We start from the raw sequence: 14,066 nt of genomic DNA on the forward strand, positions 1-14,066 counted from the left end.
AATCTCTTGTCATCTCAAGAGGCTCTTAACTCTACAGAAAGTACCTCACCCTCCACCCCCCCACTCTGTCTTTCTTGCATAGACAATGTCTTCCACATTTCCAGATCCACCCGAAAACATTCTCTGGTATTTCCCACTAATAAATAAAGGATAAACATACTATTAAGAAATGACACATCTACCTTTACATAGGTCTGACTTTAGAAGGACATGAATCTATGTATTCTGAAATAAAAGGTCATATCCATCAAGCAGATAATTGACCTCTATGGACACAATTTCTACCTGCTCAGATTATCTTCAAAGTGACATGAACACTAATACCCAAGTACCTGGTAACTCAGAGTCTGAGCAATAGCAACACAGGAGTTGCCCTGAAGTAACCTAATGAATGACATTCATATATTCAACTCTTTGTTGTCTTTATTCAATGATCCAGCCGCCAGTGTCCACACAGAGCTACTAGCTACATGGATATTGGCCACTTGAGATTGCCGGGTCCATATTGAGATGTGTAATACTCTAAAATATACATCATTTCAAGACTTGGAAGACAATTACATAAGGAAGTTACCACCTATAATATTATACTGAAAACTTGCTAAAGTATATATTAATATTTTGCATCTATGAAGTTAAATAAAATATTCCATGTAAATTAAGCTCACCTGTTTCTTTTTACCATTTCTGTGCAAGATCACAGGTTTTGAAACTGCAAAAAATTTACACTATATTTCTATGGGGCCACACTTTTCTAGGTCTTCAAGTTCTGTAATATAAGCAAATAAAAAGAAGGATCTTCTCACAAGACAAATTAGCTTCTTTTCTGACTTTGACTCTGCTTTAATATACCCACAAATGTCTGTGATGTAATTATATGAGCCGTGAGATGAGAAAGTGAGGAACTTTGTCTTTGTGAGGTGAGTAGTAGTAGCTGCCCCAGCCTCTGCAGCCCCAGTTCGATCACTGGTTGCTCCCCGGCCTCCAGAGGAGGGTCCCACATGGCGCGCAGACCTCTCCTGCCGCCCGCTGCTCCCCTCAGCAGTGTACTTTGGTCCTTCTGCCTGCTCTGCTCCCTGCTCTGACTCTGGTGAATTCTCTCACCCTCCTGTGCTTCTGACTGTACCCAGTGCTTGTATAAATAAATAAATCTTAAATAAAAAATAAAAATAAATAAATAAATAATAAAGACGCAATAAATCTCTAAAAAAAAAAAAATAATAATCTGAAATTAACTGACTCTCGATGAACTAGGAAAAACAAACAATATTAAAATTTACAATTCATATGTTTCACTGGAATAAAACATAACCAGAAATACCTTCTCTATAAATTACATATTAAAACATACATGACTTAAAAACATTCCAGTGCTTACCTTCAATATTGTTTCACTTGGAAACCATAACGCAAATGACCTTAGAGAACCTCACTGTGAAAAACACATCTAAAAGCAAGATCATCTGAAAGCATTTCCAGCCCCTTATCCCCAGAACATATACTCATCACATACATATACCTACATGGCTTCTGAATTTAGAAGAAACGCCAATCTAATTGAAATTAGGAAATAGATCCATGGCCTCTGGGTAGCTGAAAGGAAGACAAAATTTCAGAGGACAAGGAGTGGTCCAGAAGCTTCTCTGACTCTGTGAAAGAGTGTTCTGGTTTTCTCTGGGCAGAACGCCCGTGACTCTGTTTCCCTTATCTGCAAAGGTGTGAAGACAAGTGACTAAAAAAGTCCCTGGAGGCAGTGATTCAAAAGTGTCCAATTAACTTAAAATGTAATTGAGCTTGCAAAAAAAAAAATCACCAGGGCAGGCACCCGTAGAGACAATGTCCTGGAAGAGAAAAAGATGCAATGATAGCAAATTTAGTCCAAGCTAGGAAGAAAGATTACAAAAATAAATCAGATATCCATTCCTCCTTACTAGTGTTTACACTGGTTGTGCAATTCAAAGAGGACAGCCTTCTTGTTTACGGTACACACATACTTACAGTTAATGTAGAAAAGTTTTAATATACAAAATAGTGTAAACATGGGGGAGAAAATCATAGAAACTGTAACATCCAGAAGTAAACATTATTGCTGTTGTTTGGTTTCAGATATCACTGAGAGTAATAGTATGTCCTCTACTGACCATGATCAGCTTGCTATGAAGGTGCCCCTGAGGAACAGGCAAAGAGAAGAGGTCACAGGACATGGCGTGGGGTGCAAGAAGCGTATTTATGTGTGTACACGTCTCATTCACCTCACACTCTTTGAAAATACAGCATATTTTTACCGGGGCTCAAGCTGTCTTTGATTCACTTTTATATCTAATTGTGGAAAGGGTTAAATTAGTGGGCACTTTTTGAAATATACTATCCATGCAGACATACAGAAGGAAAAATGCAAATTCCATAGCTTGAAGATTTTTTTTAATTTTTTTTATTACTTATACAACAGCTGGGGCACAGGCCAGAGGGTGAGAGGATTCTCCAGAGACAGAGTGGGGAGCAGAACAGGCAGATGGACCAAAGACACTGGTGAGGGGAGCAGCAGGGGAGAAAGGAGAGGTCTGCTGGGCCATGTGGGTATCTCCCTGGCGGCCAGGAATTGAACCCGCACTGCAGAGGCTGCGGACAGCTTCACAGCTCTGCGCTCAACCCGCTGCACCACTGGGGAGGCCCAGCTAGAGGATTTTTCATTCACCTCATGACACCACTTCAGGCGTCAGGTCTCTCAAATGTCCAATAACTGTCCTTAGCCTTCCTCACCAGCAAGAGTCCTGGTGTCCTTGTCACCCACTGCCCAGGCAAAGCACTGTCGCTGTACCCTATATTTTTAATATCTGTGTTTGCAGTATATCACACATTTTAGTGGATTAAATCATTTTCATCACTCACAGTCCTAGGAAAGGATGGAGGTACAGGGCTTTTCTCACACACGTCTCCTTAGTTACAGCCGTTGGGAATGGACCTGGAGGCGCGTGAAGACTCAACTCAACTAAGGTCCAGAACGTTCCCAGTCAGGCATCCCCCAGGGAGAGGCTAGGTGAGCCGGGGCTGGCCAGGTGTCTCTCTCCACACAGCCGCTCTGCAAAACTACTTCGGCTTCCTCACTGCAGGCGATCTCGGGGTGTTTGAGTTCTCATGTGACTCCTGGATTCCCCGGAACATTGTTCCAAAAGAGAAGGTGGAAGGTACAAAACCCTCCTGATCTGTCTCGATTTCGCAACTTCAACTGCCACTTTTTTTTTTTTTGCTTTTCAGATTTACAATTATTTTAGTTCCAGCTTATTTTTTATTATTTTTTACATTGACTTTTTTATTTTTTACATCATTGTTCATTTTTAAACAATATTTGCTTCCCCCACCCCCTCAGGTGCAGTCCCCACAGAGTTTCCTTCCCCAAGGCCCCCGTGCACCATCACCTCAGTCCCCCGGGCTCCTCCCTCCCTCCCTCTGCTCCCTCTCCTGCTCCTCCCCTGCAGGATGTCTCTGATTTATAATTGTCCGTTTTTGCTTTGTTGTGTTTTATACTGTTATTTTTTTACACTGATGTCTTATTGGGTTCCCCTATATTCCTGCTATAAGTGAAATCATTCGATATTTTTCTTTTTCCTTCTGACTTATTTCACTGAGCATAATTCCTTCTAGCTCCATCCACGTTGCTGCAAATGGCATGAGTTTATCTTTTTTGATTGCTAAGTAATATTCTATTGTGTATATGTGCCACATCTTCTTGATCCAGTCATCTATCTCTGGGCATGTGGGTTGTTTCCAGGTTTTAACTATTGTAAATAGTGCTGCAATAAACATAGGGGTACAAGTGTTCTTTTAAATCAATGTTTGTGCCCTTTGGGTAGGTCCCTAGGAGTGGAATTGCTGGGCCCTATGGTAGCTCCAGTTCAGCAGACTGAGGTACCTCCAGGCAGATTTCCATAGTGGTTGCACAAGTTTGCACTCCCCCAAGCAATGCAGGAGAGTTCCTTTTTCACCACCTCCTCGCCAACATTTGTTGTCCCTTGTTTTTTTTAATTGTGCTGTTCTCACTGGGTTCTCACTGGTATAAGGTGGTATCTCAGTGTGGTTTTAATTTGCATTTCCTTGATTATTAGGGATGTTGAACATTTTTTCATATGTATGTTGGCCATTTGCATTTTCTCCTGGAGAATTGTCTTAATTTCTTAGGCCATTTCTTGACTGGATTGTTATTTTGTTTTTGTTGAGTCCTGTAAGTTTTTTGTATATCTTTGTGATCAGTCCCTTATCAGTTGACTGCAGTACAATGATTTTTTCCCAATCATGGGGTGTCTCTCAATTTAGGTTAATGTTTCTTGTGCTGTGCAGAAGCTTCTCAGTTTGATGTAATCCCAGGTGTTTATCTTTTCCTTGACTTTCTTTGCTTTGGGTGAGGAGTCTTTAAAGATGTTATTGCGATGTCTTCTTGTACTGTTTTACCTATATTTTCTTCTATATATTTTATGGTTTCAGGTCTTATGTCCAGTTCTTTTATCCATTTTGAGTGGATTTTTGTGCACGGTGAAAGGTAGTGGTCTAGTTTCATTTTTTGGCATGTGGTGGTCCAGATTTCCCAGCACTATTTATTGAACAAACTGTCCATGTTCCATTGCATATTCATTGCTCCTTTGTCAAAGATCAGTTATCCATATAAGTGTGGCTTTATTTCTGGGCTCTCTATTTGGTTCCATTGGTCTGTATGTCTGTTTTTGTTTCAACACCAAACTGTTTTCATTATATTGGCTTTGTAGTATAACTTGAAGTTTGGAAGTGTGACACCTCCTTTTTCCTTTGTTTTCATCCATAGGGCTTTGGCTATTGGTGGGTTTTTGTGGTTCCATATGAATTTCATCAGTATTTGCTCTATTTCTTTGAAGAATGTCATTGAGATTTTTATTGGAATAGGGTTGAATCTGTATATTGCTTTTGGTGAGTGGCCATTTTCATGTTAATTCTTCCAATCCATGAGCAGGGGATGTCTTTCTTTTTCTTTGTGTCTTCTTCTATTGCTTTTAACAGTGTTATATAATTTTCTTTGTATAGGTCTTTCACTCTTTTGTTATGTTTATTCCCAAGTATTTGATATTTTTTGTTTCCATTATAAAAGGGATGGTTTTCTTGATTTCTTCTTCAGATTGATTGTGTATAGGAAGGCTACTGATTTTTACGTATTGATTTTGTTTCCTGCTACTTTACTGAACTGGTTGATTATTTTGAACAGTTTTTCTGTGGAGTTTTTAGGGTTCTCTATGATTATTATCTTACCTTCTGCAAATAGTGATAGTTCTACTCCTTCTTTCCCTATCTGGATTCCTTGTATGTCTTTCTCTTGTCTTATTGCCCTGGCTAGGACCTCCAGTATTATATTGAAGAGCAGTGGTGAGAGAGGACATCCGTGTCTTGTTCCTGACCATAAAGGAAAAGCCTTCAGCTTTTTGCCATTAAGAACAATATTGGCGGTGGATTTGCTATATATGGCTTTTATCATGTTAAGTTATGATCCTTCTATCCTGAGAATTTCAAGGGTCTTCATCATAAATGGCTGTCAGACTTTGTCAAATGCTTTCTCATCGTCTATTGATATCATCATATGGTTTTTATTTTTCTTTTTGTTGATGTGTTGGATTACGCTGATCGATTTTCCTATGTTGAACCATCCTTGTGCCCCTGGGATGAATTCCACTTGATCGTGGTGTATTATCCCTTTGATGTATTGTTGGATTCTGTTGGCAAGGATTTTGTTGAGGATTTTTGCATCAGTGTTCATTAGGGAGATTGGCCTGTATTTTTCTTTTTTTTTTTCTGGCTTTGTTTGGTTTTGGTATTAATGTAATGCTGCATTTCTGCCACATTTTTTTTTAAGATTTATTTATTTATTTTACAAGAACCAGGGTACAGGCCAGATGCGCGGGAGGGTGAGAGGATACACCAAAGACAGAGCTGGGAACAGAACAGGCAGACTGACAAAATACGCTGCTGAGGAGAGCAGCGGGTGAGACAGGAGAGGTCTGCTACGCCATGTGGGACACACGCCAGCTGGCCGGGATCGAACCCACGCTGCAGAGACTGTGGACACATTTGCAGTGCGTTGCTCAACCGCCTGCGCCACCAGGGGAGGCCCTCTGCCACATTTTAATAGTGAAAATTGAGTCAGAGAGCCAGCAAAGGTTAAAGGGCGACGCAAATAAGCTACATTATCTCATTGGGAAAGTAATAAAGATATGCAGTTGTTTCTAATCCATCACAACCAGGAATCCGAACACGCCCTCAAGAGCAAATGCAGACTTTTACAATCAGTTTTACCTTCCACATTTTTACCCTTTCCACATCCTAGTCCCTCTGGTCCTCACTGTTTCATCATAATTTGATATCTTTAAATCAGTTACTTTGGGTTTACCAGGTTTTGCTAGGTCTATTTGGAAGAATTATTCAGAAATCTATCAATTACCACATACTATTTGATGACATTTTTATTTAGCCACACTTTTTGCATATGTATAATAAATACAGATCACAAGAGGTAAACAGTATTACTATTATTATTCTGTAAAAACCATACATTTCCTGTGAGACATCAATAAGGTAGGGAAGGAGATGAAGGCAGCTTTAGATTTCCCAAAAATCAGTGTGCTTATGCTCTTGGAACGAAAGCACATTGAAAGAGGCTATGCTTCAGGGAGGGGAAAAGCAGTGACATGGACAGAATAGAAACAACACTACAAATAATGACCAGTGCTTATTTGAGAAAATTAAAAAGCGTTGATTGACTGTAGGTTAGGAAGACAGAGAAATTTTTCTTTAAGATTTGTTTATTTATGCACACAAAAACTGGGGTACAGGCCAGAGATGCCGGGGGTGGGGGGCGGTGAGAGGATTCACCAAAGAAAGAGCGGGGAACAGAATAGGTAGATAGACGGAAATACACTGCTGAGGGGAGCAGTGGGCGAGACAGGAGAGGTCTGCTGCATCATATGGGTAACTCCATGGCTGGGGATTGAACTCATGCTGCAGTGGCTGCGGATCGCTTCATAGGTTGTGTCTTACCCCTTGCGCCACCAGGGAGGCCCCAAGACATAGAAATTTTAATAGAGTAACATCAATCTGCATAATACTAGCTCTGGCAGGGGTCTTTCTCAAACTGTCTTCCCAATTCTATTGCTCCTCAATATTATGAGAATAAACAGTTTCCTGGCTAAATATCTATCCAAAAGATGATAACTTTTTTTTTTCTTTAACTTAAATTCCAATTTGATAATCCATTACTTCTTGGAAAGAAATGCAAGTCTTCGGAGGGTATCACGGAAAGACTGCTTTACTTGTTTATTTCTCAGGGAATATATGAAGGGATTCATTAAGGGAGCAACAGATATAGTCAGCAGAGAAACTGCCTTATTAATGGCCACTTCATCCTTAGCTGAGGGTTTGATATACATAAACATGCAGCTGCCATAGGAGATGGAGACCACGATCATGTGGGAAGAACAGGTGGAAAAGGCTTTTTTTCTTTGCTGCAGGGAAGGCAACCTCAGGATCATCCTAGTGATGTAAACATAGGACAGGCCCACACAGAACAGGGTTGTTATGAGGTTTAACACAGCACTGACTATAACCAGCTGCTCTATCAACCACGTATCTGAACAGGAATTCTTCAGTATAGGGGAAGCATCACAGAAAAAATGGTCAATGACAAAGCCACAAAATTCCAGATGGAGGGCCAGGCTGAGGGGTGGGAGGACGATCAGGAAGCCACACACCCAGCAGCAGACTATGAGAATCCTGCAGACCCTGCTGTTCATGATGGTCACATAATGCAGGGGCTTGCAGATGGCCACGTAGCGGTCATACGACATCACGGCCAACAGGAAAAACTCTGTGGCTCCAAACAGGACGACAAAAAAGAGTTGGGAAAAGCAGGCTTTGATGGTCATGGTCTTGTCCCCACTTGCTATCATGTACAGGTAGACAGGGACACAGGCACTAGTGAATGAGACTTCCAAGAAAGAGAAATTTTGCAGAAAGAAGTACATAGCGGTTTTTAAATGCGCATCCACGAAGACGAGAACAATGATGGTCAGGTTCCCCATCACGCTCAACACGTATGTGATAAACAGAAAGACAAAAGCCAAAATATCTAGCTGTGGGTCACTGGTCAACCCCAGGATGATGAATGTTGTTATTGCTGAATGGTTTCTCATCACTGCTTTCATACTCTTGCCCAATCACAGAAATGCCATAGAAAATGCATCTGAGGAGCAATGTCAAAATATGACAGAATCAGACAGTCTCTCCCTACACCAAGAAATCAAGTCACACACATGTCTTTCCTTAACTAGATGCACTGGGATGTGATGGGGTAATTCCCTCAACACCACTGAGATGTGCTGCAGGGATACTAAGTTTATGGACAGTTTCTCTTGAAAATTACTGCTACTGAAATTGTTATAACATAGCAGGATCTTCAGATTCACAGCACCATTTCCAAATCACTGTTTTCAAATTCATACTTCGGTTGTGAATTCCTATTGGACAGGAGTGAGTCCTTTGGCTCTATACTTTCCAGATCGTAGTCTCTTAATTAAAAAAATGTTTGGGGGTCTTTTCTGGTATTTTTTTTCTTTTTTGGTATTTTTTTTAAATATCTTTGTTTATTTTTTCACAATATAGGATGTCTCCCCTCAAATCAGTCACCAGAGTTTTCTCACCACCAAGTTGCCCAGAGTCTCTGCCACAATCCACCAGGTTCCCTCTCCACCTGTTCTTACTCTCCCCTCTACCTCCAAAGTCACAAAAGTTTTGTACTCAAAAGCTCAATCCTATCATTCCTTTGCTCCTATTATGGTTCTTCATACAGTGCATGTGAATGGAGGACGGTGGATATGTCTCATCAGACTCTCCAGATAGCTCCTTCCCCAGTGACCTAGACTTTATTTCATATATAAAGGCCAAGTTACATGTTTCAAAAAGAAAGAAGCCTTTGATCGCCCTTTCGTCTGGCTCTCTTTAGCTCCTCTATTATTCCCCTATTTCCTATCTCTGTCCTCAGCAGACAGCCTTGATGCAGGATTAATTGAATCCCATTTGTAAACCACGGTTTAGGAAGTACCAGTAGTTGGAGGACATTCAGACACACTGTGGTTTTCCTTTATGATGGTAACAGAAATATAATCCATGTTTCAGTCATGGAGAGTTAAGGGTACATGGAACTTAGAATTATTTGTCTGGAAACAAATCACACCTCTGTCATGTACAAGCAAATCCTTTCATCACTCTGGGCTCCCAATTTCCTGTTCTGTAAAATGGGGTTCACAGAAATACTACGTTGCAAGGTTGCCAGGAAGTTCAAATGAAATAAACTATGTAGCATACTTATTACACTTACCACATGTTAATATTATACACATATTTGCTATGATTTTTCTTATTTTCTGAAGCCAGTCTCTTCTCATCTCAAGGAGGCTCCTAACTCTGCAGAAAGTATCTCACCCTCCACACGCTCACTCTGTCTTTCTTGCATAGGCAAGGTCTCCCACGTTTCTAGACCGAGTCCATCAGGAAACATTCTCTGGTGTTTCCCTTTAATAAAAAAAGGATAAACACTATTAAGAAATAACACATCTACAAGTATACCCTTTACATAGGTCTGACTTTAGAAGGACATGAATCTATGTATTCTGAAATAAAAGGTCATATCCACCAAGCAGATAATTGACTCCTTGACACAATTTCTACCTGCTCAGTTTATCTTCAAAGTGATGTGAACACTGATACCCAAGTACCTGGGAACTCTCGGGGTCTGCACAATAGCAACACAATAGCTGTTCTTCAAATAACCTAATGAATGACATTCAGGTATTCAACTCTTTGCTGTCTTCATTTAGTGATGCAGCTGCCAGTGCCCACAGAGCACTGCTAGGGACATGGATATTGGCCACTTGAGATGCAGCTGGTCCATATTGAAATGTGGAATACTCTGAAATACACTTCATTTTCAAGACTTGGGAGACAATTACATAATGAAGTTATCACCTATAATTTCATACTGAAAACATGTTCTAGTATATGTTAGTATTTTGCATCTATGGAGTTAAATATTCTATTAAGATCCTCTGTTTCTTTTCACCATTTCTGTGCAAGATCACAGATTTCTGAAACTGCAAATGCATTTACACTATATTTCTATGGGACCATACTCTTCTAGGTCTTGAAGCTCTTTAATATAAGGAAATACAAAGCCAGCTGGAATTGAAATATGAAGGCAGTTTCTTGAGGGTGTTACCCTCCCAACATCTTCCAGATTGCCCCGGGCCTAATTAAAGTGCATCTTAAAGAGTCAAACCTGACTCTGCTTTATCGGCATTCAGTGTGACAGGTGGACGGAACTCCAGTCTCCCGATTAAATATTGAAAGAGACAGAATATTTGCCGATAGCAATTGTGATAGATGGGACGTAAGTAGATAGACACTTAATAGATGAGAGGAATAGACTGAATAAAGGAGGGAAGGAAAGATAGATTAGTGAAGTTTTATCTTTGTGTTAATCAAACCTCTCTACATGGGGTTGCAACAACTTAATAATCAACAAAATTAGTTCTCCCACATTTTGGATCTATAAATAGGCTTGTGTGCTCTATAAATGATCTGAGAAGTGACTGACTCTCAATAAACCATCAAAACAAACAACATTAAAATCGAGAAATCATGTTTCACTGGAATAAAACAATCACAAATACCTTCTCCATAAATGACATATAAAAACATACCTGACTAGGAAACATTCTAGTGCTTACCTCTAATAGTCTCTATTGTGTCACCTGGAAACCATACTCAAAGGACCTTACAAATGGACCTCACAGTGAACAAAACCCTCTAAAAGCAAGATCATCTAAGAGCATTTCCAACCCCTAACCCCTGAGAACGCATACTCATCACATGTACACATAAATGGCCTCTGAATTTAGAAGAAATACCAAACTTATTTCAAATTAATATGTCCATATAAAATCACTGCCAGCTGAGACTCATTGCATTATATCACACACTCTCCCAAGCTTAATATTAGAATATAACAAAAACAAAATTCATTTGAGTGTCCACAAGTTTCACAATGATAGCAGTATTTTTGCGATTTGCATGACTCTAAGGATCTCCAGAAATACCTAATAATTGTTTAGGCTAATTGAAGGCATTTGTGTATTTTTGAAATAATACACCAAGAATCATTACACATGGCTGGAATTAAGCTTAATGAACTAGACATACATAATGCAATTTAAAAAAAAAAAGAAATATATCCATGTACTCTGGGTAGCTGAAAGGAAAACAAAAGTTCAGAGGGCAGGAGTAGTGAAGAAGCTTCTCTGACTCTGCAAAAGTGGGTGTTCTGATTTTCTCTGCGCAGACTTTTTACACTCCTAACTGTTTCCCTTATTTGCAACAGGTGTGCAGAAGACAACAGAATAGAAAAGTCCTTGGAGCCATTGATTCAAAAGTCTCTAATGAACTTAAAATGTAATTTAGTTTGCCAAAAAAAAAAAAAAATGCAAAGCAAGCCCCAACAGGGACAATGTCTTCAGAGAGAAAAAGATGCAATGATAGCAACAAATTTAGCCCACAATGGGGACTACACCTGAGGGGGGTGGGGAAGCAAACATTGTTTGAAAATGAACAATGATGTAAAAACTATATAAACAAAAGATTTAGTCCAAGTGTAAAAAATAAGATTTCAAAAATAATTCAGTAATCCATTCTTAATAACTAGTTCACACATTGTTTATGCAATGCAATGAGTAAGAAGTTAGTCTTCTTGTTTAAATTACAATAATTATTACAGAAAATTTTAATACATAAAAATAGATGTGAAAATGGGGGGGAAATCATAGAAATTATATCATCCAGAAATAAACAATATTATTTTGTTGTTTGGCCTTTCAAATATTGCTGATATTTGCAGTTTATTAGGAAGACAACCTCAGGAACATAGATGATAGGACAAATTATAGGTGTACTAAGCACAGAGTTTCTTTGCCTTCTGCCAACATAACCAGCACCTCTGTGTGTTCACCAACCTACAAAAATTAAAATTTTACCCCTAAATATCTCCAAATCACTCCCATTTTGATTACATCCAGGGCATCACCAACCTTTCACTTCTCATGGTGAGACATCTTGGAATTATCGCTGACCCTTCCCTGCATCACCCACCTCTATTGTCTCTACCTTCAAAATCCCTCTCAGATGTATTCTGTTATGGGGTCACCCCGATATAAAACGGGTTGCCTGGCTGTGGGTCCTCACCCACGAGCTTAAAAAGGACTTAATACTCCACTGCAGGCACACACAAAAGGTTAATAAAAGGTTTATTTACAAGGGAAAAGGAAATAAGGAAAATGTACAACTCAGGGAGAAAATAGGGAAATAAAGTCTTTAATGCATCCTACCCGATCCGCCGACCTGGAAACCCAAAGGCACTCACAGAGCTGGCCAGATGCTGCGAGCTGGCGGGGAGCCAAAATGGGGGACCCCTCCAAAGCCCACGTGTCTGCCTTTATACCAACCTGGCTGCTCAACCCCACCCTCAGGTCCCAGCCACCTTCCCTTGGGTGGTGATGGGATGTGGAGTTCCCAGTGTCTTTGGCTTTGGCCTGTGGTGGGGGTGGAGTCCACAAAGCCTGTATGGAATTAGCTTTAGCACATCCTTTTCCCCCTAACATACCTACTTGTCACTAGCTCATGTCAAATACAATGACTATCAGACTTCAAGAAAGTCCAACATGGTTTGCCCCCCTACAGTCATTGCTTGGGGAGAGCCCTCCCACATTGACTCTGGGCTCAGCCATGTGGCTCACTGCCAACAATGTGCCCATGATGTTGTTTTTGGAATTGTTGGGGTCAGAGAGTGGGGTCCTTGGGTTCAATCTGGGAAATGTTTCCCCAACTCTCCCCTGTCACCAACACCGGTGAGTTCCCAGGCAAGTTTCTCCATGACACAGAGACGACAGTCATATCCAAAAGGGCAGGTTTATTGTAAACGGGAGAGAAGAATGAAGGACACTTGCACAGACACAAGCAGGCGGAAAGGGCTTCTGGAAAGGGGCAGGTTTGCTAAGAGAGAGGCCTGCATGGTCACTGTCAGGCAGCCTGAGGAGCTGCCTCTGGTGAGGGGGTCAGTGAAGAGAAGCCCAGACAGGGTACAGGTCACGGGAAGGAAGGAAGGCTGCTGCCCTGCAGAGGACAGAGAGATGGTGAAAAGGAAGCACCTGCACAGGCCCAGGTGGGCAGAGGACTGCATACCTGTGCCACTGCAGTGATTGCACTGATAGGGACCTATTCTCTGTGGGAGGGGCTCACACCTTCCTGGAGTGGTTTGTTTGCTGTTGACTTAATAAACTATGTAGAATTTGAAAGGGCCCAGATTTCTACAATGACCCCCAATCTCCATCTCCATATCTTCACCTTCAGGTCTGCACTGCTGACACCCCCTACAGCATCTGATGCCTGCTGGGATCTGTGCTTTGTGATCTGGGCATTGGCCCTGACAGATCTTAGTTCCTAAAGCTGGTTAATGGCTCTGAATCCCTTCTACCTCCACCTCCAGCTCTTGGCTTGTGAGCCAGGTTTCTGGTCTTGGGGTGCCTCCTCCAGTTTCTGTCCTTATCCTTCACCAACACTAACAGCCATAATGCAAGCAGGAACTCAAAAAACCCTTGAAACCTTCTGACCACCCTGTGAACAAGCCTCGGCAAGCGCACTATGTAAAACACAAGGTCTTCTCTCTCCCAAAACCTTTGCAGTAAATTTGCTCATGTTCTCTCTCACCCTCACCCCAAAACAGAACTGCCCGCCCGACCACCAGTCAACTGAGAAAGTGTGAACAGGGCAGTCAAAGACCAAGAGAAGAACCACTCCAGTGAGCCCAGCCCAATTTCCAACCCACAGTATCAGTAACTTAATAAACGTGGTTATTTTAAGCAATTAAATGTTGAAAGTGGTTTATTACTCAATAAAAATTAACCAGTACACCAACAAAAGGTCAGCACATAATAGAACACAGCTATGTCCTC

At 40.9% G+C, this 14,066-nt stretch overlaps 1 protein-coding gene across 1 annotated transcript; it reads right to left on the minus strand.

The window, feature by feature from the left end:
- Positions 1 to 7,265: 7,265 nt before the first annotated feature.
- Positions 7,266 to 8,201, minus strand: LOC119248478 (olfactory receptor 6C2-like). The gene has a single exon (XM_037515432.1). It carries the CDS (start codon positions 8,199 to 8,201, stop codon positions 7,266 to 7,268), a length of 936 nt encoding a protein of 311 aa, XP_037371329.1.
- Between the last annotated feature and the right edge of the window lie 5,865 nt (positions 8,202 to 14,066).

The sequence above is a fragment of the Talpa occidentalis genome, unplaced genomic scaffold (assembly GCF_014898055.3).
Source record: "Talpa occidentalis isolate TD23 unplaced genomic scaffold, MPIMG_talOcc4v2.1 talOcc4.16, whole genome shotgun sequence".
Taxonomy (NCBI): Eukaryota; Metazoa; Chordata; class Mammalia; order Eulipotyphla; family Talpidae; genus Talpa; species Talpa occidentalis.